The sequence below is a fragment of the Haemorhous mexicanus genome, chromosome 3 (genome assembly GCF_027477595.1).
Source record: "Haemorhous mexicanus isolate bHaeMex1 chromosome 3, bHaeMex1.pri, whole genome shotgun sequence".
NCBI lineage: Eukaryota > Metazoa > Chordata > Aves > Passeriformes > Fringillidae > Haemorhous > Haemorhous mexicanus.
The window spans coordinates 92,486,588-92,513,042 of record NC_082343.1 but is presented as its reverse complement, the minus strand read 5'-3'; the positions used below and the strand labels follow the sequence as shown (position 1 = coordinate 92,513,042).

General features: G+C 40.4%; 1 protein-coding gene across 1 annotated transcript in view; it reads right to left on the bottom strand.

Annotated features, from left to right (window-relative positions):
• Positions 1 to 23,714, bottom strand: part of KHDRBS2 (KH RNA binding domain containing, signal transduction associated 2) — a 308,356-nt gene extending 284,642 nt beyond the window's left edge. Inside the window, exon 1 of the mRNA XM_059843398.1 lies at positions 23,583 to 23,714. Coding sequence (XP_059699381.1) covers positions 23,583 to 23,673 — 91 coding nt within the window. The 5' untranslated portion in view covers positions 23,674 to 23,714. The remainder of the gene's footprint in view (positions 1 to 23,582) is intronic.
• Between the last annotated feature and the right edge of the window lie 2,741 nt (positions 23,715 to 26,455).

The window sequence follows — 26,455 nt, the reverse complement described above, 5'->3', positions numbered from 1 at the left end:
GTCTTCTCAGATAAACAGAGATTGTCCAGACCTTTTACAGAAGCCTGTTCAAATTATTTAACCATTTTTAGGACCTGATGTTCTATGTTTCGAATACTAATATGAAGAAGATTTTACTCAAAGCTTCAGTTCTCAGTCTACTCAGGGTACCCCAGCAATTCACTTCAAATCAGAAAATCTCCTTGGAGAATGACTTTGTATCCAAAGTGACTACAGCAATTGATAGCTACACAGAGAAGGATGTATGGACAGACACCACATTATTCTGTAGCCAGGACAGCTGCAGCCGAGCAGCTGCTGAGCTCTCGCAGCACTTTTCTGGATTCCTCCTGACATACAGCACAGTTATCTGAGAAACACATACCTCCCAACTAAACGTCCCGTCCGGGGACTGGTTTGGATACAGTTGCCAGTATTCTAAGCAATTCAGACAGATATAAATTAAGTACTCATGCCATGTTTAGTCTTCCAGATGCTACACAAATATGGACATAAATAATATTACCAAGCCACAGACAGCATCCAGCATTATACAGTTACATCTGTGGAAACACTACCACAGAAAAGGTGTATTTTTCCATTTTTGTTGTTCAAAACTATTTTAAAATCATATGTAACAAACCTTATTATGTAAACAAAAGTGAATATCTTTTTTTCAGAAATCTGTGGCTTTGGGATGACTTTTAAGTGTTACTTTAAGTACTATAAGATACCAAACATTGCATTTCATTTGGCTCCTTATAAACCACGTGATCAAACAAAAAAATGATAGAAGGAATGTTCAGAACAATAACCTGCTTTCAACACATAAGTGACCTTAGCTCATTGCAGTCATAAGGAATATGTATGGACAACTCTGTGGCCATCAGCAGCATTATGTTTTAGAAAGATTAGCAGAAGTTTCTGAAAAGCAAAGCTTTCCTATCACCATTATCCACTACACATTAAAAACATCCAGAACAAGGCACAGATGCTTCCTGCCTAAGGAAATTATAAATTAAAATATTGCAAAAGTAAAACCACATTTGAGTGTGTGCATGTAAAGGAAGAAGGGAGAAAATTAGGAAACTAGGAGAGAGATCGTACGTGCTTTGCTTTTCAAACCACTCTTTTGAATTGCAGAAGTTCTGAATCATTTATTAAATAACACAGAATAACAAAGGTTTTAAGGGGGGGGAGCAGCAAACATGACAGCTTAGGGAAATAGGGTGGAAGGAATCACCTGAAATGCACTTAAGAGCAAAGCAGAAAAATGTAGACTGTAGTATGAAAGTTGTTGTGTTGGGAATGGAGAGGGAAACCGTGTGATGAGTATGAGGAATGTAGTATCATGATGTGGAGCTGCAGAAACCTGACAGAAGAAGAAAAGAAATGAAAAGGGACTGGACATTATCAATATCTTAATATACACCAACTAAATAAATATAATAGGGCCAAGAAACTTCCTCTGGTCCCAAAACCAGTTGTCACATACAACTCACATCTGCTTGCCTAAACTAACTCCAGCAAATGTCAAGTTTTTGCTCAACTCTGAACCATGCCCAGGCTCTCTCTGGAAGAATTCCAGCTGGAATTCCCCAAAATCACATCAGAAAATATCCCACAAATTTAACAATATAAGCAAATGTGCCAGTCTTTGTGTTTTAGTACTATCCCATTGTATTTAACACTATGGATACAGCTTTTGTGTATTAGAGGAAGAAAGGGCAGAGGATTACAGAAAACATACTCTTTGATTTCCTCACCACTTTTCCACGTCCTACACAGGCTCTCTAGCAGAAAGCCATTTCAGTTCTGTTTAAAGTGATAAGGTTTCAGATCCTTCCATCCAAGTCTCATGCCTCTGCCAGCACAATAGGCAAACCTGATCCAGTGCACAGCAGTGGCCATTAAGTGTTGTCTTCAGTCTGTTCCACAAAATTACAATACACTCAAACTATGTGAATTCAGTCCAGCACTGGACCTTATGTTAATATTTATGTACAAGAACAGGAAAATACCCACATCTTGTATGCTCCTCTGCAACATCAATGTGGGACTTTTGAATTACAAAATGATCAGAATCATTTCACAACCCACAATGACAATACAAATATGGATATACAGAGTAAGTTTTCAGATTTGTTCCAGCATCTGACTGTTCCCAGTGAAATGACCATCTGAACTCCATGCTTCTCAGAAATTACAATACACTGAAAGAACAGCAGTTTGGAAGACACTACTCAACCTTCTAAAGAGATGCAGTCTGAACTTCCATTGATCATCAACTTGCTTAGTCATTTCCAGCTGAGAGAAGGAACAGTATCATTTTTCCAATCTGAAAGCATTTTTTCTACCTATCTTATAATCTTATATAAAAACATATAAAGCACTCTGCAATGGAGAGTGTCAGCTTGATTTATTTGTTGCTAGGTATGCAGTACTTACAGAAAATGAAAGTCAAACCTTGGTTTTTTATTAAATGCCCTGTACAGTTAATTACTTCCACAGGGTGACTATAATACATAATTACTTTATTTTATGGGTTTTTAATGCACTCCTTAATTTTACAACTGTCTGTTTTACTATTTTTTGGAAAGAGTAAAAAGATACAACCAATTAATTTTCTCAAATACCTCAGTAAAGGCTGTCTTCAACCACTGGAATAATCTCCCAGGGACATGGTGAATCCCCATCACTGGGAATTTTCAGTACATGATTGGTCGCAGTGCTAGGTAACCTCATACAGGATCCCTTTCCCACAACAAGTTAAACCAGATAATCTTTCAAGGTGTCTTCCAATTTGGGCTGCTCTCTGACTCTCTAACTTCCCTTGAAAATAAATTAAACCTCCTTTTTCATAAATCATTGCAAGTCAGTCATGATGCAGTTAACTGCATTTTGTCCCTTCCAGGTCTTTTAAGTAAAAAGACTAAATGCACCGATTGCTTCCCATAAAATTAACATATTTTCATTTCTCATTCTTGCCAAGTAAAATATTCTGACAACATGATAATTATTTTCTGTTAGCAGTTAGTTAAATAAACACAGTTGTTCCTGTAGTACTTCATCCTGCCCTAAATACCACATTAAAGGACAGGCTGCTCTCCAAAAAGCCTTACCCATCAAGCTAGTTACCCAAATCTTTGTACTGCACCACATTGATAATCTGGAGCTTCATACAGATCTGACAGCTCTACCTAATCAGAAATTACACGTATAAAGAAATTCTGCCCTCATGCAGCTTCCTTTTCATCACAATCAACAGTGTTAACTCTGGTCATACTGCTACTTCAGAAGCAAACTACTTCTCCAGTTGTCTTCAGCAGAATCCATTTTTAAACCATACCTAAGTTAAGCTACTTCTTCTGTCACTATTCATTTTCTTTGCAGCCTACTATGAAAAATCTTATCAAAGGCTTTGTGAAAATCTTAGGACATTATGTCTGACAGGTAACCTTTATGTACTTTACCTATTTTTTTTTCAAAAAACTCTGACAGACTGAAAAAGAAGACTCTTCCTCAGAGAAATTCTGATACTTTTCCCGTAACACTCTACATAAACATGCTACTCAGTCTTTAATTCTAATCTTCACCTTACCCAAAATTCTCAAGAAAATTCCTAGACTGTAACTCTCTATCTCCTGCCTTCTCCCATAAGGACAACATCACAGTACTGACACTACAGTTTTCTTTAACAAATACTGGTTGGAAATACAGTGTGCTCTACCAATCTTCCACCTTCGTAAGTGGCTTGATTCAGAGTATTTAAAATGTGCATGATGCTCTAAATATAACATTTCATAGACACAGGTCAAGTATGAGCTGTGAAATTTATGATCTACTAATAAGGCTATTTAGAGAAACATTATCCAGATCTAATTAATTTTTGCTTTATTTCATATGGGTATTTCTACAGAGAGAAAGAATATTTGATTCAGTCAAATGCTTTATGAAATAATGATTTTGATTCTCAGTTTAGAGAAACACAAAGTGAAACAAGTCATATACAACTAGAAAGCTGTATTATACATGTATGCAGATGTGTATAACTAGATAGAGTGTGGGCATATATATATACATACATATAGTTATACCATAAATACAAGCTTCCATAAAATGAAAGACTGATAACTACCTTCTGAAAACTTGGGGAATTAATTAAAACAAAAAGGAAAGCATATATACTAATTGCCAATCTTGAACTGCAAATGAGATCATCCACATCAAAATATACTCTCAAAGCTGTTTGTTCAGTACAATATCATGGTAATTTTCACATGTGCAATTTAAGCATCAGGTTTAAAACTGGGATTGATTCCTTCCTAGAAAACATGAAGCTCATCCTCAGACCTCACAAGTGCTTGATGAGCTAAGGGACACGTTGTACGTAGAGGTAGCATTCCAGCATTTCTTTTGGTTGCTTGCTTGCTTTTTTGTCTCACTGGCATCTCTCTGGCCTACTGACATAAAAGAAAGTGGCTTGGAGCAGAGGCAAAATGCCTCTGCAGGTCCTGGCAGATTAGGAAATAGTGGCCTTCTCTAGCAGTTATTCTTGGAAATGCTAGCTGGGGAAAATGAGCTGAAGCAGCACAGAAGAGAAGTGAGCCGGCAGTTTTACCTCCAAGCAAACTAATCTATGTGTAACTCCTGGGGAAGAACTGTTCAGGAGCAAAGAGCTACAATATCTGCAGAGCTATGCCAAGATGCCACTGCTCTCTGGAAGCAGACTCTACGTTTTTTGCTGGTAACTGACCAATGATCTGCACTAGCCCAATTTATACAATCTGCTGTGCTAACTTTATCCAGAAGCAATTTGCTGTGGGGTTTCTGGGAGCTGTCCAGCTAACTATTGTTTCTCCAGTTTTTATGTTTCTTTGTATCCTCACACTATTGCCAGAAAAAGAAAAAACCTGGGAGGAAATTGAAATAAAAATTAAAATAACTTGCTTGTTTAAAAAATTTAAGTGTAGGAAAACCAGCTTACCATGTGGAGAATACACATAGACACCAACTGTGCTCAAGCAGCGTAGAACTGAAAGTCTAAGTGAGCTGGTAAAGTTCTGGCAAGAGAGTTAGGAATATGAAGGAAAACCTTCTCTGGCACTGAAAAGCAGGTGGAAAAGGCAGAAGTATTATCTGTTTTATTTATTAGGGTTATTTTCGTAAGACTAATTTTCATGAGTCATCACTACTCTCAAAATTTTAAGACAAATGTGTTTGTAGAATACAGTAGTATTTGGGTAGAAAAATAATTTAAAATTAATACTTCATCTATGTTAGACCAATACTATAGGTTTTTTTCTCCTTTATACTGGAATTTGGTGTTTTAAAACACACGAATGATGATACCTCAGAAGAATGTAGCTATCAAAACCAACTAATTCACAGGTGTATTTTTGTCCTTACAAAGTAAATTTAGATTTACTAGCAATGTGTTTCAGAAATAGTGCTATTCACTGCTTTTTACCATAAACCAAGTTACACTTTTAGATTAGGCTGGAATTAAAGGAAACACTATTAAGTACATTTCTGACTAGCACAAAGGAACATATTAATGACAATAACAGATAACATCAAGAAACCTTGAGTAATGAATTCCTCCTTTCTTGCAGCCTTTGTTAAAAAAAAAAAAAAATCAGCAAGGTAGCCTTAAAACATGAAAGATCTTGGAATAGTTTTAGGTTAAATACTACTTAGATCAATCATTCTTTAGTTCTCACACTGGTTAAACATAATAGAATTTATATGAATTTCATAAAGGTACAATATGGCACAAAGCTCAAGCAGACAATCCTGACTAAAACTGTACTTGCTCCACATAAGGCAGGTCACTTTCTGCAGCATGGCCCAGAAACCATGTATCAGTTGGGATTCTGGTTAGGATAAACACCCTTGTACTTCTTCAGCTGTCAGGAAGGCCTCTGCAATAAGGGCCAAAGAGATTCCAACTGCTCTGTGGCAGCTAGCAACAAAGCAAGAGGAAAGATGAGAAGAGGAAGGAAAACAGACAGAGGCAGAAGTCTTTGGGGAAGGAAAAGGATGAGGAGACGTCACTGTAAGTGACCTGGAAAAGTGGCTGAGATAATGCTAATGCTGCTAATAAGTATATTTCAAAAATCAAGATTTTTCAACATTTCAAAACACTGAATAGACTAAAATACTACCAAGATTCAACAGAAGAAAAGGAAACAGTAACAAAACAAAATTATAAAATATTAGTAGAAATTAATAAAGTATCTCAAAACATTAGAAAGATACCAAATAATTGCTAACTCAGAGTTACTATAAATCATGGGATATCTGCTTTTGCAACAAACAAATTTATAAAGACCCCTGAAAATACTTCATCTTTTTAAACCATGTATTGTCTAGATAAACAACGTTCATTTCTACTGAACATAAAAATCCTTCTTGCACCAGTACTCTAGGAGGGTTATGGTATGTCATGATTTCAATGGGATATCTGGGAAGATGATAGCAAAATACATTCCTTCTATTAAAACTGCAGATGATTTTGCAACAGGTAAAATCCAAGAAGCAGTTTAACAACACTGAGCTTAGAACAATGCATTAAAAATGACACAAACCCCATAAGAAGAGGTAGAAATTAATTTTGTTTAACTGTCTAAGAGTTCTATCAATAATACAGTTATTATATTACATCTATTTGAGGATGAAACTGCATGCACATCCAGAATTTTTTAAGTAGCCCATCAAGCTTCAGTACCATATTTAAATTTGAAAGAAAACTGTACAATAAGAAAATAAAATTTTAAGATTCATACTTTCCAATTCCATCTTTTTTTCTTAATTCCTCTTAATTTAATCTCAGAATTGTAACTTTCCTTTGTTTTGGTGGACTTGGAGATTATTTAATGGGAATTTTTCAGGCTGAAGATCAAACAGAGCTTTACTAGTACAATTTTTAAAACATAAAACTGACATTTGACTTATTCAAAATGCAATTATCTTTTAGACTACCAAGAATCTACCAGCTTAATAAAAGTTCAGGTTAAGAAGCCCATATTATACGTGTCATTGAGATAACTGTATTTGACTTTCTTTGCTGGCTGTAAGAACTTTCAGTAGCAATTTGATAATCTGATTCACAGAATTCACAGAATCACAAGGTTGGAAGAGACATTCAAGACCATGGAGTCCAACCCATCCCCTAACACCTCAATTAAACCATGGCACCAAGTCCCACACAGAGTCTTCTTCCTAAGCACATCCAGGGATTGTAAAATAATGAAGCCACAGCTGGTTCCCCGTAGGGTTAAAGCGCCCCAAGCAAGCAGTCTCAAGGCCAGGTATCTCAGCCCTTCGGGGGCTGAGTGCCCTAGCCCAGACTACCACACAGCTGTGGCCTCTTAGCAAGCTCAGGGATTGTCAGCTCTTAGTAATATCAGCTCTTTTGTGGTTTCAGCTCTTTAGCTTGCTAGAGGCTTTGGCTGGCCGTGGCTTCTAGGAAGGCAGATGAAGGTGAGAGGAGAAGGAGCATCGGCTGTTCCACGATGGTTTATTCTGAGAGTCTCGCAAAGGGTCCGAATGCAGCTCTTCTAACAAAATGGGCCAAGACAGCCCCTTTTATAGGGTTAGGGGGGCTTGGAAACTGACCACTTGTAAGGGTTAGGGAAACTAGCCTATGGGGTCACAGAGAGATAAGCAGGCCTGGAGGACCAGAGTGAGGACTCCTGGTTCAATTCCTATGACTCAGCAATTACCTATCTCTAAAGATTCCTCCACGGAGCCGCAGCCGGCCCTGTGCCTGCTACAAGGGATGGTGACTCCACCACCTCCCCAGACAGACCATTCCAGTACTTTACCACTCTTTCCATAAAAACCTTTTTCTTAATATCCACCCTATATTTCCCTTGGCACAGCTTAAGACTGTGTCCTCTGGTTCTGTCAGCGGCTGTCTGGAGAAAGAGACCACCCCCCACCTGACTACAATCACCTTTCAGGGAGTTGTGGAGAGTGATAAGGTCACCTCTGAGCCTCCTTTTCTCCAAGCTAAACGATCCCAGCTCCCTCAGTCATTCCTCACAAGGCTTGTGTTCCAAGCCCCTCACCAGCCTCGTTGCCCTCCTCTGGATGTGCTCAAGCATCTCAACGTCCTTTCCAAACTGAGGGCCCAGAACTGGACACAGCACTCAGGGTGTGGCCTCACCAGGGCTGAGTACAGGGGGAGAGTGACCTCCCTGCTCCTGCTGGCCACACTATTCCTGGTACAGGCCGGGGGTCATTGGCCTTCTTGGCTACCAGGGCACACTGCTGGCTCATGTTCAGCCGGCTGTCGATATAAATGTATAAGTCATAACCAAAACATGAGTTGGCAAGTGGCAGTTTAAACACTTCCTGCAGCTCATCATGCCTTAAGAGACATAATATGTTTTTAAAATAAAACTCTAGAGAAGAAATGCTGGTCTGCTTCCTGCAAGGAAGAACTCCAGGGTAAAGAAGTCAAGATACTGTCATGGAAAAACTAAAAAGAAACTGAATATGAAGAGTTATATGCCAAACAGGAACAGGCACACAGTTGGCTGGTACGATCATCACTAGAGATTAATGCAACTCCAACCTGCATTAGTTTTAATAAAAAACTATTTTTCAAGCTGCTGCACTGAGTTAACACTTAGCATTGTTGGACCTGGAGACAGAGCTGCGGTGTCAAATGAACAGAATGGAACAACACTGATCTCATTCTTAGCAGAAAACTGTATGCTGTAGGATAGCAGAGATCCCACAAAGGAGGCATCCACAACGTGTAGTCAGCAAACTGGGGCACTCACTTCTGCAGCACGGTTTGTTATCTGAGCAGGAAAAAGCAGCCACTTAGTGTTTGGGTTCTTGGTAAAGCTTCCACCATTCCCTTTCTCCATCCATCCACCGAGATTAGTATGAGAGTCCTAAAAGGCATGTTAGAGGCAGTAATGCTTTATTTAGTATGAAGACTTGGAGTAATCTCTAAGTAAGGAACATCCTCTTTAGAGTGCACATAGCGGTGCACAGATCTCTTGGAATTTAATCCCCAAGATGCTGTCCCAAGATGCTGTCCCAGAACAGCATCACAGTTTCTGTCATCTCATTCCACTCACTTTGCTTTTGTGATGCTTACAGAGTCCCAAACTCAGCTGCCCACCATTTCTGTACACTCTTGTTAAAAACAATTTTACAGTACTGCAATAGCAAAATTATATTAGTAGGTATCCCATTTTAATCTGTTTATTCTTTGAGCAAGTATTTTGTCCGTATTCCCTTCTTATTCCAAAAGGTTAGTGTTCTGCTTGTGTTTTGCTTACTTTGCTTACTTGCTAATTCTTGGTTCCACAACAACAGTGAATCAATATAACATTGTATGTAGCCTAGCTCCCAAGGTAGGAGAAAGCAGTATATACCCTACACCAACCATAGCAGAGACAGCCTCTAGCTGATATAAACACGCTGATGAAAACTTTTTTCTACTTAAACAAAAAAGCAAGTGACACGCAGGTTCCATTAAGGTAAGACCAGATACTGTATTAAAAAATAGAACTACAAAAAAATACGGTAAAATGACCAACAAAGCTACTGAAGATTAGAGGAAATTACAATGCAGGAAACCAAGTGCTTACAAATAATACATTTCAAAGGAGGCTTCTCGTTGAATCCAGACTGCTGGACTGAAATGGATGAGATGTGTTGGGTTGACCACCAAGGCTTCTCTATTACTGCCCTCCTCAGCTGGACAGGGGAGAGAAAATGCAGCAAATGGCTCCTAGGTTGAGATAAGGGAAAGGAAGGATCCTATCACTATTTATTGACACCAGCAAATGAGACTTGACTTGGGGAAATTAACTGAATTCATTACCAATTAAATCAGAGAAGAATAATGAGAAATAAAACCAAACCTTGAAATCATCTTTCCCCTCCAACCCCTCCCTTCCTCCCATAATTTTTGTTGAGGAATCCATTCAGTGCCAGTCTCTCAGTGAGCAGCTGCAGTGGGAGCCCAAGCCCAAAGCAAGAGGTCAGGAATTGCTGACCCTTTGCCCAACAAAGGGCCTGGGGAGCTGGCACTCAGAGACACTGCAGGAGCCAAGGATTCCAGACTTTCCTGGGCCTGGACAGTGGAAGGATAAAAGCCTGGGGGGGGTCCTTTGCTCAGGGCTCCTCCTCAGAGGCACCAGCTCAAGCTGGTTGTGTTATTTAGTTATTGCACAAAGATTAAATTATTTTAAGGATGGTTCATCTGAGACTCTGCTGTGGGAAACCTGGGTTTGGGCCAGCTCAGAAGCCTGGTGTGACTGTGTGAGTGTGGGGATGCAGCTGCAAAGGGGCCTCGCTCCCAGCTCAGGTGTGTGAGTGGGACTGACAGAGTGGCTCCTGGAGGGACAGACAGATTAGTTTTTATAAAACTTTATTGCTGATTCTCTCCCTTATTGCCCCATCGGAGGTGCCAGGCACTTATGTTGATTCATCACACTCTGTCTCTTGTTCTTCTTCACGGGAAGGACTCCACACACACCTCCCCTGTTCCAGCATGGAGTCCTTCCCATGAAAGACAGACCTCCATGACCTTTCCTAAAATGAGTTCTTCCCACAGGGCCCAGTTCTTATAAACTGCTCCAGTATGGGTCCCTTCCTTCTTGTAGCTTCCAATGCATTATACTGCAAGACACATGAAACCACCTTCTTGCTTCTGTGACCTTACTGAAACCCTAGTTTTTACCTTAGACTTGCTGCTGCAAAATCTTTTGCAGCCTTTTATGATTGCAAATGGCCATATGAGGATCCCTCCCCCCCTATTCCTCAACTTTCTCATCTGTTCTCACTTTTTCTCTTGTAATTTATTCTAGCTACATGCTGGAATACTTCCTTCATTCTTGTACTCTTACACCAGCTTCCTTTCCAGTTATTTCAAGCTTAATTCTCTACCTTGTCTATCTCTCTCACATTGTCTCCTCTATTATCCCAACTTTTAGTAGCTGTTTAATGGTAACTCTTAAACCAATCAAGAGGTTTAAGGTTCTGTAGATTTTTTCTTTAAATAGTGCATTCACACAATTTAATTCACATGGACTTACCTGCTCTTCAGGGAATTCATTCTACTAAACTCTGGTGCCTTAGACAGATGCTGGTTTCCTCTGCTCAGAGACTTTTGTTTCCTAAAAAACAAACTAATGATATCCAGCCCAGCATTCTCCCTTCATTTCTTACTGTCCTTCCAATCCATTATCAGTTTTCTTTGCTGCAACCATGTAAATTAATAACTTGAATATATCAGTGTGAGTTTAACCCGAAAAAGCACAGGATGCTGGTTTTCAAAAAGTGCATTTGATAAGCATGCAGGTGGTTACCATTACCTCATGCCTGGAAATACAGGGAAGACAAATGATGAAAAGAATGAATAAGAAACATGTTTTACAACTTAATGTGTTGTACATCAGTTGAAATCAGAATAGCATGTGTGGGTACACAAAAACTAGAACAAAATCAGAAGGGGACAAAAGCAGCTTGCTATTTAAGAAACAAAGAAATGCCTAGAAGATATTATTGTTGTTCTAAGAGGTACATTAAGAACAGCTAGATTATTTTGCAAAAAAAGAACAGTGCAGTCTAGACCCTGTTGTGAGGGCAGGAAGGCCTTTCTATCTAGGCCAGGATGCATGGGTTGTTGGTTGGTACATTTGAAGAGAAAATCAACAATTTCTAAATAAATTAACTGAGAGAAAGGATGGGGAAATCATAGGTTCAATACTTAACTGAAAAAGACCAAGGGTCACCAAAGCAAAAAAAACTATTAGAGGTGGCAGTGGAAAGCTCACTTGTGGATATCTCCACAGGCAAGAGACCAACTGAACGAAACTTTGAATGAGCAGACAATACAAACAGTGACACTTGGGTAGGAGACATCTCCAGGATAGAATCCAAGGCTCAGTGATGGCATTTATGGGCAACTGTTTTGCAGTGATAAGTTTCCTGACAAACTTACTACCACCTGTACTACCACCATGTACTGACACAGTACCTCACACCTACCTCCTATAGCTTGTGATCCAAGTAAGACAATGGCATCACATGACATAGGACAATTCACAAAAGGGAAAGCAAAAGAATTATGAAAAAGAACAATAAAAAGAAACGAAAATTAATTAAGAACTTCCAGGTGCAAGGTCGTCACTACAGGGTGCAAAAGACTGAGAGACTTATTATGCACCTGTACATATAAAGCAGTAGATACTATGACTTCCCTCCCCCCCTCCCCCCAGTCCACTATGTAGCTTAAGGAACAGGCTTGCATACATCCAGTTCCTGGGAAAAAAGCACTAGAGGGCTTTTGTACCCAACAGGACCATTGAGTAGGAACCATGGAATAGAGGGCACCCAGAAAAGATGGTCAGTGGGCATGGGATATTCAACCACTTCAAATGAAGCAATACCAACCACCAAAGAAATTATGTATTTCAGCCTCTAAAAAACACTTCTTTTCTTTAATAGCAGTAATTATTCCTCAAACATGTCTTCCCAGATTTTCTCAAAAAGGCATGTGCTCCATCATCCCTCAGTCTGACATTTGTGCAATTTACCAACACCACAGGATTACTTCTAAAGTTCCACACAGAACTAATAGGCTTCAACATGAGTTGCGCCTCAATTCAGGCACATGAGAGCAATCTCAAAATTAACTTTGAACATCAATACCCATGTTTTCTAATGACTGGTTGCTTGTAAAGTTGCAGCAAACAGTTAAAAGATATCCCTTTATGAATGAACACATATGGACATCACAGACTTGACTTTTTCTCCCCTGCAGTTGTCAAGTATTTTTCTTAGTGATAGCAATAATGTTATGATAGCTGAGATTAGCCAGCACCTGAAAACTCCTTTTTAAAGGTCTCCAATAAATTGTTACTGTAAAATGGTACTATTTTTCTTTCAGAATAACTCTTACAGTAAGATCATTATCTCAGCAGTACTGAGACTTGCCTCTGGACCAAACATCCCTTCCCAGTCCATGTACCTCAGGCTATAAGCATTTAAATCATGAGAGATGTGGAAGTTATAGAATTCAGAGGTCACAAGCTTATGGCCTTTATACTACTCAGTATTCAAATGAGGGACAAAATTCCTGAGGGCCTTTTGTCAGCCAGATGAAAAAGCACCCTATAGGCTACTATAGGCAATAGAGATGTCTCACGGGTTATGAGACAGCTTTACTTTAATTCACTGACTTATCCAATGGAAAGAAATGGATAGTGAGTTGCTGTCTGGACTGAAAGCTCCTAGGACAAACACAGGGCCACACTGAAATTCGTAATGATTGAAATTATACCCTCCAATACTGAATTAATGAAAAGATGGTGTTAAAAACATATCCAAAACTTCATGTGTTGGCAAGTGATAAGCTCAAAAACACTTTAGTCATCCAAAACTTAAAATCACTTTGATAGCAATACCAGCAGCATGCACAAAGTGAAGCTGAAGGCAGAAGCAATACAATGCAGATACTCTCCATAGATTCAGAGTTAAGAGAACTTGCTTTTACTAACCAGTATTGTATTATTTAGCAAAACTTTTTAAGTTATAAACCATAATAGAAGAATTTTCCAATGTAGGGATAGGATAAGACTATTAATATTCTTTTTTTTAAGCTTTGGGAAAGGTTTTGATGTTGTCCTCTGTCTGTACCTGTTGGCAGAAATCCCAGAAGCCATCTGTGCAATAGAATTAGGAGTCAAGAATGTATTTTTGGAATGCACTGAAAAAATGTGTCATTTTCAATCAAGTAGCAAAAAGAAACAACTTGCCCCAAATCCCTAATTTACATCCTCTCATTCACACATCCATTAAACACAAAATACTGAACGTAAGTGAGGACTTCTGGAACCTTTTAGTTAAGTTTTATTCATATAAAATGGATAGATAAAAGTAGTATAATAAGCATTTGAAAATGCTGTTGGTCTATTTACAAAAATGAAATTCAATTCTTTCTGAAAAGCTTCTGTTAAGAATTACATCGTTTTGATACTGTTGTATTGCATGCGTTCAGAGGGACTCTGGAGGTGCATGCCATCCCTGCATATGCGTTAAATTATCCAGTAAACAAACACAACAATCTATGTTACAGTGATTCTCCCAGTTTAGTCTAAACAGCAACTGAGATCTTTCATGTTAGTAATGTTTACAATTCATAGCAGCTTCTAATTATTTTCTATTTGCCTCCAAATCATGACTTCTTAAGTGTTTAGATGGATGCAGAATCACATCAAGTTCCTGCTTTGTGTCAAAACCAAGCTGCTCCATTTCCACTTTATGCTGAAAACTTCTCCCACTTCCACCACAAGAAGCACTTGGAAAGCTTACAGTACAGTACAAACATTCCTTAAAAAAGGCATTATATCAAAATATTTCTAGCAAAAACTTAGTCCTCTCTTCCCCCTTGCATCTGACATATCATTCCAGATTATTCATACACTTCAGAGCAGCAAGAGACTTTTTGTGCTGAACAGATGGTTTGTGTATTCTAACAAGCTGGTACTGCATGAACATCTTTTTGTCATGCACAACTCAACATAAACTACTGTATTTCCAGGTTACCTCCCAGTTTAGTCTTCAGAAAAAGAAGAGCAACACAACAGGTAACATGAACACCTGTTTTCACACATTCACTGCTGACCTCGGACCCCTCTGACACTGATGAGTAAACCCTTCTTCACAGACTTATGCACAGCCTGATCTGTTGGTGTTCACACTAAACCATTTTCAGCAAGAACAAACCAACCACTCCTGTAACAGCAGCAACAGCATCAGGACAACCCCTAAAAATCAAAGAGAATCAGGGCATTCTGCAATATTGCATTTACAAAGACAAAATGATCTTTTTAAATAGGAGTGTAGGATCAGGAAAAGGAGTTCATGCAATATAAGAACTGGGTGTGGCAGATTACCCACCAATGGCTTTTAAACACAAATAAATTGATATAATTCATTTATTTACTTGGATCTACAAGCATGAGGAGGATGTAATTTCAAATTTTACAATGGGCTAAATCCTACTACTTTGCATACAAGTATTTGTGAAATAACTGCAAATCTGTACCTGTGCAAAAGTTAAAGCTATTAGATAGCTCTATAGCCCTATGGAGACACTAGGATAATAAGCATTTACCAAAACTAACTCTCCATTTTCCTGTTGAACAGCCATCTGAAGACAGGAAGGAGAAAGGTCTCCTGGAATTTATTTCATCAGTCCTTAGTCTGCCCTTCAAATAACAAAATAAGAGACAGTAAGTCACTTGAATTTGGTGCTGCTCCTTTCAGAAGAACTGGAGAAAAATCAGTTTAAGTTAAAATGGGAAAGTCAGGGAAACAGCTCCATAGCCACAGCAAATTAGTGTAGTTCTAAGTATTTAGGAAGAACAAGGTCTCACTCTTCCCCCAGCTAGAGCTCACATTTTGACCTCAGAGCAACCCCTGACAACACCAAAATGTCCTTTCCCCAATCACAAAAAAGACAAAATGCAACAAACAAGTTTTCTTAGAAATATTTAGAAAAATCAGCAATATAAGCCTACATTAGCAGAAACACAGAGACAAAAATGCACACTGTGAGAGGTAAGTTAACTCAATTTTTCAATACCGAAAAGCCAGTTTAAAACATACGCACACAGTCCCTGATTTGATGACAAGCTCTCTAACTTCAAGTATTTGAAAGAGAGCTTTGAAACACACACTTAAATCCCAGGGAACATTAAACTAGGGAATTTGTTTTCTTTCTCCAGTGCTCAAACCTCTTAGGAAAACTGTTTTTCCTTGATTTGCAATGCTGCTCTTTGGAAGTTGACTGATTATGAGCCAGGGGCTCTGATCCCTACTTTTGCTTTTGCTGAAGACACACCTGCCTTTACCAGTTAGAAAAGCCAAAATGCTTCTACTACAAAACAAATAAACATTCTGTTCCAGATCCAAAGCAGAGCAAAGAGGAATGCATGTTTTGATAAATCTTCTACAGACTAGCACATAGTATTATTTTTTCCTAATAGTTACATTGATTGCCAGAATTTGAAGTATTTTATGAATCAAAAGCTTTTGACTTTTTTCTACATCTGTCAGTGCAACCCTTACAACAAGGGATAGATGCTAGAATAACTGATGAGCACTTCAGCAGGTGCAGGGAAATTCTAGAACAGCAGTGACCTGCCCTGTGTCTTCCAGTCTTTGCGTCGTGCTAACGCAAGAACAATAAACAGGAATGCCCAAGGCAAGCAAAACATGATGATTTTAAGATGTCTTTGGTTATATCATATGCAGCCTTATATGACCATCAAAACTTTGTACCATCTTAATTAAGTGTGGATGATCTTCAATATTGCCATATTAGCATTATTAGAAGTTTCACTTGATATTTTTTTTCAATATTCAAACTAAAAAATTCCCTTTCAATAGCAAAGGTTGTGAAATCAAGAACAGGCATACATTATTTCAAGAGGGGGTTATTATTTTTGAGGGGTTGGGGGAGTTGGAGGTTTTTAATCTGCTGAAAGTCTTAAATAATTCTTCCAGGTTTTATTAGTTTCGGCCGTTTTTAGGATAAGGAAATAGCTGTACTCATTTCCAGCAGGATTCTAATTAAAATATGACAGGATTTACAGAGGACTGTAATATCCAGGATTATTTCTGCCTGCAAATTTTAAAAAGAGTAATTTTGTACCAAAAGTAATAAGAATACTACACATTTCTTATGAAGGTCTCTTCACATTGAGATCTCAAAGATTTGAATGAAATTCAGCATCAGTCTACATCTTACAGATGCGAGTTTTAGAACGCATTCACTGAAGATATGTAGTACAAGCCAAGACTCCATGTACTATGCACACCAGATCTTCACACAAGTTTTAAGGTTTTCCATTTTTCTGGTCAGACTGCACAATCTTATTTGCTTACACAGCCAAAGATTAAACTGCAGCATCAGTAAAGTTCTATACTTTACATACTTGATTTTAAAAACTATCTGCTTCCTTGCTTATTCTGATGTAGTGCACTGATACCTATCCAAGGACTGAAAAATGCAAGGTGAAGAAAAGATGAATGCATATCTTCACAATGCTTAGCAGAGTCCATCTGCAAAACTGATTTTTTTTTTCTGTTGTGTATGCTTTCTTAACACCTCAAATCCCTGATGAAAACACTCCTCCTATTATTTACTTTCAAAATATTTTAAAGAAAGTTGTATATTCTAAGATCAGCTGTGGCAACACTGAATCTTCCTCCACATCTAGCAGTTTATGGAAGAAAAGAGATTTAACTGAAACAGTTAAAACCAGCTTATTCTTGAAAAGACACTCTTACCCTGAACTGAGGCACCAGGTGACTGCAGTGACCCTGCCAATCCAGAAAACAACTATTTCATAAAAGCAGCATGTGTGGCCTACAGTACAGCTACAAGGCACTGAAAGGTGTAACATATTCCCATTTTAATAAACCTTGGAGAAGAACTACCAAACAGCAGTGACATTTATGCCTTCTAAAGAAAAGCCCAAGACATCTCATACTTCGAGCCTGAAACCTCCGTCTTTGTGTCATGGAGGAACTTCTCCACTCTCATGGCACTGCTTTGGTGGGTTAGGCAGATGTTTAGCCTTTATTGGAAGACTCATGCACAGATCACTGCTGATCATATCAGATTTTATAGACTACTAAATAGCCCAGCATGCTCCAGCACATCTTGTTGTCAGTATGTATTATCTGCATTTTGCCTAAATGAGAAAAGTATACCTCCAATGAAGAAGAATTTGATGTATCTGTTGGACCCGACTAGCCCTTTCTCAGAAGGTGCCACGATATGAAGCTCTATTTTGGCATGAGGAGCCCAATCATGCCACCTCCTGGTTAGGAATGGCCACTCTATTCTACACATTACACAGGTGTTCAGTGCTTAGGAAGTTAACAGTTGACAGCAATGTTCTACTCAGCCATCCAGGTATTCTGCCTTCTCTTGGTACTAACCGCAAATATTAAAAAATCTCCAAAATTTTGAATTTTAAAAGGCTTACTCAGAGGTATAGAGGGAGAGAGATGGACAGTTATAGCAGTTACACTCTGAATGTATACACCAAGGAGACTAAATATGACATAAATTTACTAAAAGAAATACCAGGACAAATGAAAAATATTGTTCCTCAAGGAAAACATTCACGTTGCCAACAAACTAGCACTTTGTTGATGAGGCTCTGGGCATCCAGATAAACCTCAGCAAATACCTTTGATCTTCCCTTAAACAGTTGGTACTAAATTCTGCTATTTGCACTAAATTGCACCTTTAGCAGCTCCACTGATTCAAACAGCACTATTTAAAGAGCAAAGCACCTTTTATTTTAAACCAGGGTATCAGAATCTAAACTTCAATTACTGCACTCATATTGTTGCCTCTTTGCAAAACAATTTACTGTGTTTCAAAGCACATGTTTTCTAAGATCACAGATCAAATGGTCTTAAGTGGCTTCAGATGTCTGAAAGATTTGTGTTATTTTTATTTTTTAAATCACATCTATAATTTCTTTTTTCTCTCCTCTGAAGCAAGAGTGCCTTTTATGACTAAGAAGCTGGGGTCAATATAAACATAACGTTTGCTTTGTTATATTCATTCTAACATTTTATAATATTTTGTTTTCCATGTTTTCTGGTTATCACTTGGGATTCATCTGCATTACATTCTGCAAGGCAAAAGCATGTCCTATTGGCTATACCAGTCAATAGATCATATTTGTATTACAAGGACTGCCTGATAGCCCACTAATGGCAACAGAACAATTCCCATTAACTTTAGTCAGCTTTGAACTAAGTCCGTAACGCCTAGCCCATCACTACTTTATAAAAATCCCAAGTATCTTGTATTCATCTAGAGTTTGCACTTTCTATTGAAAAGGCTCCAAATGATCAATACAAATCTAGTTTCTAATGAAACCAAGGTACCTAAAATACACACTCTGAATGTTAGCATGTTTCCTAAATCAATCTACCAGGAATTTACAGTGCATTTCTTGAGACAGCAAAGCAAACAATGATTAATACCAACTATTTTGTGAATACAGATTTCTTCTCACCTGATGTAAACATAGGAATAAAAGAAAAAAAAAGCAGAATAGTGACCACTCGCAGATTAATATTATCATATGAATTTATATTTACATTTTACATTAATCATACTTTATTTTGAAAGGCTTGTCAAGACAAATGAATTCATAAATTTGCAAGCATATTTTTACAAGTAGTTTCCAATGAAAAAAATTATAAAAACTAAAAAGCATCAGAGGCCTGGTTTTAGCAGGTCATCGGCTTGATCAACAGCTTTTCACTTCTAGGGCTACGGATACAATTGTTATATTCTATATTTCCAAGACAAATAATATTTATATAACAACCTTATTATCATCCCACGTTTTTAACAGAAACACAGTCATGAACTAAAGTTGCATTCCTATATGAAAAGAAAATCAATCTCCAACAGTCCAAAGAAACCCCAAACCCACATATGACAGTGTATTAGTTGAAATCATGAATATAAGACAAAATAAACTTGCATTATGTCAACAGTTTTCTACTAGCTAGAACTACTACTGCAGGCTTGTATGAGACCCTACTAATGCTCAGTGTAGAGGCTAATGTTTTGAATAATCATGTCCTGTCCTACAAGAAGCCTGTATGGGGATGATAGCTGAGCTATATGAGCCTAATTTACACAACTTGGAGGTTTAACAAACTGCTATACCACATGGAATGATCTAGGGACTTTACTCAAGATTAAAGTTAAAGGCCTCATTCTCATTGCCTTCAGAATGCCAGCTGAAATTCTGAGGTCAATTGCACTGTCATTATAAGAGAGAGAAATTAGCTACCTCATTACCCTAGTAATGCTGATATTTCCATGGGGAGAGATGCTCTTACTTTGGCAAGCTCTTTCCAATAGGTCTTTTTCCTTTATGTTTATATTACAAAACACAGAGTTGGTTTTAAGAACACACTAAGCAAGCTATTCCAAAGCTGCACACATGTTAAAAAAGATACACACACATATATATACACGCTCACAAACATATATATATAATTTACTTGACCCCAAAAAGTACATAGACAATTAGCTGACACTTTAGCCTATTAAATGGAATGCTGATATAAAACCAGTTTTGAACTATCAAACTGGTTTTATCTTTCTATGTCATCCACACCTTCACAGCTAAAGTGACACACTTATTTTTATATTCATAACCACAGATATCTTACACAAAGCAATAAATATTTACAGACATGCAAAAGTAACACATATGAGGAGCTGGTAGCTTCCATAGTAGGGAGCAGCACTAGAACAGAGAGGCTCTCCATTCTCTCTGGAGCTCTGGAGTGTACTGCAGTATAAGCACAAGCTGGGTAAAAAAAGCACTGCTCAAGAACATACTCTTCACTTTTGACATTTCCTATCTAACCAAGCATTACTTGACTCCATACATTTATCAGGACATCTCCTGACTAAAAGTAGAACAATCTCACCTGAGAAAATAACTACTGTTAACCAGTATACAGTAAAATAGTTTAAAGCTATACATGAAACAGGGACACCTCCAGCTCTTCTAACAGCCTAGTAGACAAAACAGTTCACTTGATACAGGAAAGCCCTTTCCAATAGATGGAGATTGGCCTATTCTTTAGAGTTCAACTACCTATTACAATTAAAAGGTATTTAATTTTCATTACTGAATGAATTATATTCTCAGAATAAGTATGTTTGATGCATATTGCAAAAGTTTGAAAAAACTTAGGCTGAGGCAAATACCACCAGCCACTCACAAGTTCTTCTAGAAGATGACATACCAATGACATTTCCATTTCTAATAGTGCAATGGTCATGTAGGATCTACTTCTACAGGAAAAAGGCTATGACCCATGAGGAAATCAAGTGTCTTCTGATTAAGGCACTCAACTGGCCATTCAGAGACTTAGGTTCATTGTCAGAGTCCACAACAGATTTCCACAGTGGTTTTTAAAGAGATCAGGTTTTTGTCTCCACACCTTGTATTTAAACAGCACTTGTACCTTTTTCCTCACCTTTCTTTGTGTTGTTTGGTAAGTATGAAAATACTCTGCCAAAGGAAATGTCCCTTTTCTGGGGATTTCACCAGACCGAGGCAAGGACTAAAGTCAGTAATTTCTAGTCATCCCTTAATGGTGAGGGATAAACAGCTACTGATTCAGGTATGCATCTGACACAGGTCAACCTGAAGGACACAGACCTACCCATTGAAAACATAAGTAATATGCTGGTTTTAATATTGGTTAAGTACACCAAAACAAACAAAAAAAAAAACACCCATGCAACAGAATCAAACAAATAAAAAAAATATTGGGAAAAAAATGGGCAGTCTTATCTTTACAAGTAAATCCACTGTTGCAAATCAGAAGCCTTTTTCTGGAATACTTATTGCTTGTGTGCCCTTCTGCGGTTTCTCACAGCAACACAACTGTTCTCAACCTCAGGTTTTAGCAGCCAACATGAAACAACACAGCACTTTCAAGTCAGAGTGAATGCTTGAGGCTCTGAGCTCCACAACAAATCTACACTTATGCATTTGATACAAAATGTACTGGCAATCAAAACTGCTTAGGACGCCATAAAAAGACCACCTGGCTGGCATCGTTATGGATGTAGCTGATTGCACATTACATTCTAAAGAACAGAAATCCAGAGTCTGGAAACAATGTTTTATCATGAATATAACCTAAAAATTACTCACTACTACAGAGATGCTAGCTCCAGGATCCCATTTTCTTCTGGCACCCAAAAATGAAAATTCTGCCCATTCTATAAATTTCCTTTTTATTTATACCCAGCAGCAACCAGTGCATTATTTGTCATTTTCTTAAGTAGCAACATTCTAACCGCAGTTAAGTGTTTTACCAGTCATCATATGTTAGAATGTAAAACAAATCTCTAGAAAGCTTGACAGATGGTGTTTTGAAGGATAATGCCAGGTACCTGGTGTGAATCTGACATTAGCATTCTCCCAGACAACTCACCTTCATCTTTTAAAAAATCCAGTGAAATAATGCATAGTCCTACTTATGCTAAGAAGGAATGAGAAAACATTTCATTTATTCAATGCCACAGTTGCTCAAAATGCAACTTCTGCATGAACCTGATGCCTACAAAAACCAATTTTATTTTCCATTTTTTTACTTTTCTTTACCTACTTTCGGTTTTGTCCTTCCTGCATTTTCCTCCTTTCCCACACACACACTCCCTCAGTGGATACCTCCCCCCTCTGGGAAAAGATCGAACTGCAAGGCTCAAAAAGTATATTCCTCTAAGAAATAAGGACTTTGTTTATGATATGATTATTAGAAAAACAACTGTAAAAAGCAGCATGGCTGCCTCTTTAGCAGCAAGGCAGCTATGACAAAAGAGTACAAAATTGGTCTGTATTCATACTGAAATTCAAAGCTTTCAAACAGAAGCACTCCAACAAAACCTGGACTCAATATCTTCATTCACAATCAATAGAAAATACATTAAGGAAAGACAATATAAAAACTGCTGACAGAGGAAAAAACACTGCTTAGCATGGTAAATCTGAATTAGTTATGATTTTCTTTAAGTCATAAACAGAACCTGGGAAATTATTTGCCACCTCTGAATATGAGTTTATTTGAACGTGTGACTCTCACGGGCCTGACCATACATTTCTTTGCTTTAATCTCATTTAAGAGCTTGATAGGTTATCTTGATTTATACATCATTCTTTCTTCTTTTCAACATCAGGTTCCAAGTTTAATAGGGTTTTTTAAAAAGACTATTACAAATCTAAGAAGAAAAACATGTGTAAGAGGAACTTAATGGATTATACTTTGGCAAAAGTTGAAACTCCGTACCACGAGGTCTTCACTCAACCACTATATTGAGCAGTTATTAAAAGAGAGACTAAATGATAAACTTTCTAAAGAACCTCTAGCTGAGGTCCAACTTAAAACTCTACTCCAACTACAGCAAGGAAAGCAGGGCGAATTACATTGAGTAACCAAATGTTATAACCAGTGTATTCTGATCTTCATACAAAACCAAGAGGAAATCATCATGTCCTGGATGAAACTGTCATGAAATTGATAAGCCATATCCAATCAATGTCTGACACCGCGCAGTCGACTAAAACAGCGCAGCAGTAACGGCATAATAGTATTACCATATAAACCTTATTACTTCAGCGTGGAAAACAGAATATAACGAGTGTAATGAAACGCCAGCATCTGTCTTTGTGTAAGTGAGCCCGGGAAGCAGGGGAGCGCTTCCCGCAGAGGCGACCCAGCCGCGACAGAGCCGGCGCACGGTGGGCGAGCGAGCGCGGGCGGCGGGGAGCGGGGCATCCGCTGCTGCCGCCGGGGGCTGCTGCCGGACGGGTCCCTCCGGGCGGTTCCGGGCGCCCGAGCCCCCGAACCGCCACCGCCCCGAGCCCACGCGCGGCCGGGTCCCGCCCGCCCGGAAACCCGATTTCGCTCCGTGCCAATCGGCCGCGGCCGCCGAGCGAGGACCCCGAGGAGCGCCCCGGCCGGGGGAGCGCGGAGCGGAGCCTCACCGTCTTCCAAGAGGCGCATGGCGTGGACAAAGCAGGGGTCCAGGCTGTCCTTCTCGGCCATCAGCTCGGGCAGATACTTGTCTTGCTCCATCGCCGCGGGCACGCCGGGCGGGCTGCGCGGGATGCCGGGCTCGCCGCTCCGCGCCCTCGGCCGCCCGCTCGCCGGTGGCCGCGCCGGGGCCGCCCCGCAGGTGCCGCCGCCCCTCCCGCGGCGGGCGCTGCCCCGGCCCCGCCTTCCCCTCGCGCCGCGCGGGGGCGGGCACGTGCGCGGGTCGCCGCGCGCCGCTGCTCGCGCGCCTTGGCCCCCGCGCCTCCTCCTCCCGCCACTGAGCGAGCCGCGGCCACCCGCGGCATTAAGTAGGGAGGCGGAGCCAGCCGGGCACCGCCCCCTCCGCTCCCATTGGTGGCTACACGCCGCCGGGGGCAGACTCGCCGCGCCATTGGCTGTCGCCAGGCGGGGGCCCGCGGGCGTCTGTTTCTCTCCGTTCGTCTGCCTCTCTGTGTGTCTGTCTCCCTCTCTCTGTGTCTGCGTCGTGGTTTAGGACTGGTATTCCCTAATTTACTGCTCCTGCTAAAAGCACGCTGCCACTCGTTCCCCCCCACCCTTTTCCCCATTCCCCGTGGCAGGCTAGAGAGGAGAATTGGAGGAATCGAAGGTAAAGATCACGCGTTGGGATAAGAACAATTTACTGGAAACAGCAATGAGATAAGAAAATGAACAGTAACAGCAATGATGTCAATAACAAAAGTGTCCTAGAGAGACAAGTGATTCTCATGCCAAATGCTCAGAATCGGGGTTATCCCACCACCGCCATCCCGCCCTTGCTGGACCAGAAGGAACCTCTTCTCTAAGAGACCTGAGGCGATAGCAGAACAACCTCTGGGTCCTGGCCATGCCCCCTCCTGGCTACAGCAAAAATTAACTCTGTCCAGGCAGGAACCAGGACAATCTGTGCATCTGTCACTGTGTGAGTGCCTGTGTCTGTGTGTCTGTCTGCGTGCAGCTGTCTGTGCCAGTTTCTGTGTGTCAGCGGGAGTGCGAGCACAGGCGCTGTTTGTGAGGGGCGTCCGTGGTGCCTGCGCGCGTACGAGGGACCGTGCGCGGCTGTGCCCTTGCTGTGCGTGTGGGAGCGCGGGCGCGTGTCCGTGTGTGCGTGAAAACTGTGTGTGTGTGTATGTGTGTGTGTGTATGTGTGTGTGTGTGTTTGTGTGTTGATGCTGTGCTGCGGTGCTTTCTGTGAGTCTGGGGTTGTGTCTGTACCCGAGAGCGCGCACTGGCCCTGTGCCCCTGTGCCCGTTTGCCCACGCGTGTCTCAGCGTGCCTGTGCCCCCGGTGTCTCTGCGTGGGCCAACCTGCCCGTGCACGCCGCTGACCTCCTGGCAGCCGCCGTGCTGCGGCCCGGCACGTGTGTCCGTGGCCGTGTCCCTACGCGTGGCCGCGGCTCTGTGCCCGCCGTGCCCCCGCGCCGCCTGTGCGGTGCCCGCCCCGCCCGCCCGCGCCGCTCGCCGGGCGCTGTCCGCGGTGCCGAACCGGGGAGGCGGCGGCGCTGCCCGGCTCTCGGCGCTGCTCTCTTCCTTCCCGCCCCGGCGCCCTGCGCAGCCCGCGGTGCCTCCCCGGAGCTCCGCCGCGCTTCCCGGGCTCCTCGGTCCTCCGGGGTCCGGGTAGACGCCTCGCTAAGCGGTGCCGCATCGGCGGCGTGGCCGTGCTGGAGCTGCCAGACAGCTTCTCCCCTGAGGATGTGATCAGAGCATCAGCGACCGGGCACCGCTGCTCGCAGACCGCGCCGAAAATGTCTGCCCGTGCCTGCTGTGCGCAGCTGGAGAGGGAGCAGCAGGGGCCTGGGGGTCCTTGTGGGAAAAGCGCGATCTCTGTCGAGGAATGCCGTGCTGCAGCTCCCACGGCCACGCCTGACAGAATTAGAGCTATTATGCAATTAATGTGTCTGCAGCTTGGGTAAATAAAATTTATTTTAATTAGAGTTTAGCTTTAAGTATACATTTACTTTAGGTTATATTTATTCAGGATTTTGCCCCAACAGACCATACAGTACTGTGTTTTGATTTTGAAAGTAAACAAAAGATGCCTAACTCATCTCAACTCATTAAAACTCCATTTGTGGGACCTCAAGAACAAGAAGTCTATGGCACCATACAGCATTTTGTGCTCAACCCTATGTCAAATTCTTTCTTAGCATGTACCACTAATACTACTCTCTTAGAATTTATTCTAATGAAATAGACAATTGTCGCAATAATACATTTGTGAATGGCCTAGTACTGTTCATTTCAAGGAGGTTTTTTTTGTTGATGTTGTGGTGTTTAGATTTTGTTTGTTTGTTTGTGGTTTTGCTTTGGTTGGGGGGAGTTGGTGGAGGAAGAAGGAATGAAAAAGATAAAAATCAAAGCAAAATTTTTACAATGGCATCCACAGGGTTTTGAATGTTTTCTTCAGACATTACATAATGTCTGTCTGCAATGTTTTCAAAATCCTAGGATACATACAGGCAACATTTATGCAATTTCCACTCAGCATGCAGATAATTGAGGGACTGCATGTATTTACAAAAATATGTAGAGAATGTCCGTGACTGATGCCTTATTATTCTGTAGTATTTCTAGGAGGGAGGGATAAAATATCTGAGAACCAATCTCCCAGCTGAGAAGAATAGGAGCAGGAAAATAGTTGATTTCAGCTAACTTAAAAAACACTGAAGAAGGAGAGAAGACTGATAGCAGGATTGAACGGTTTAATAGTCAATCAGATTTTACTACAAATTGTGTGTGGGGATAAAGGGAAGACATAAGTCCTTCTTTAAAAAACAAACAAATAAAACAAAGAAAAGCACAGGACTAAGATAGTTTGTTAATAATTT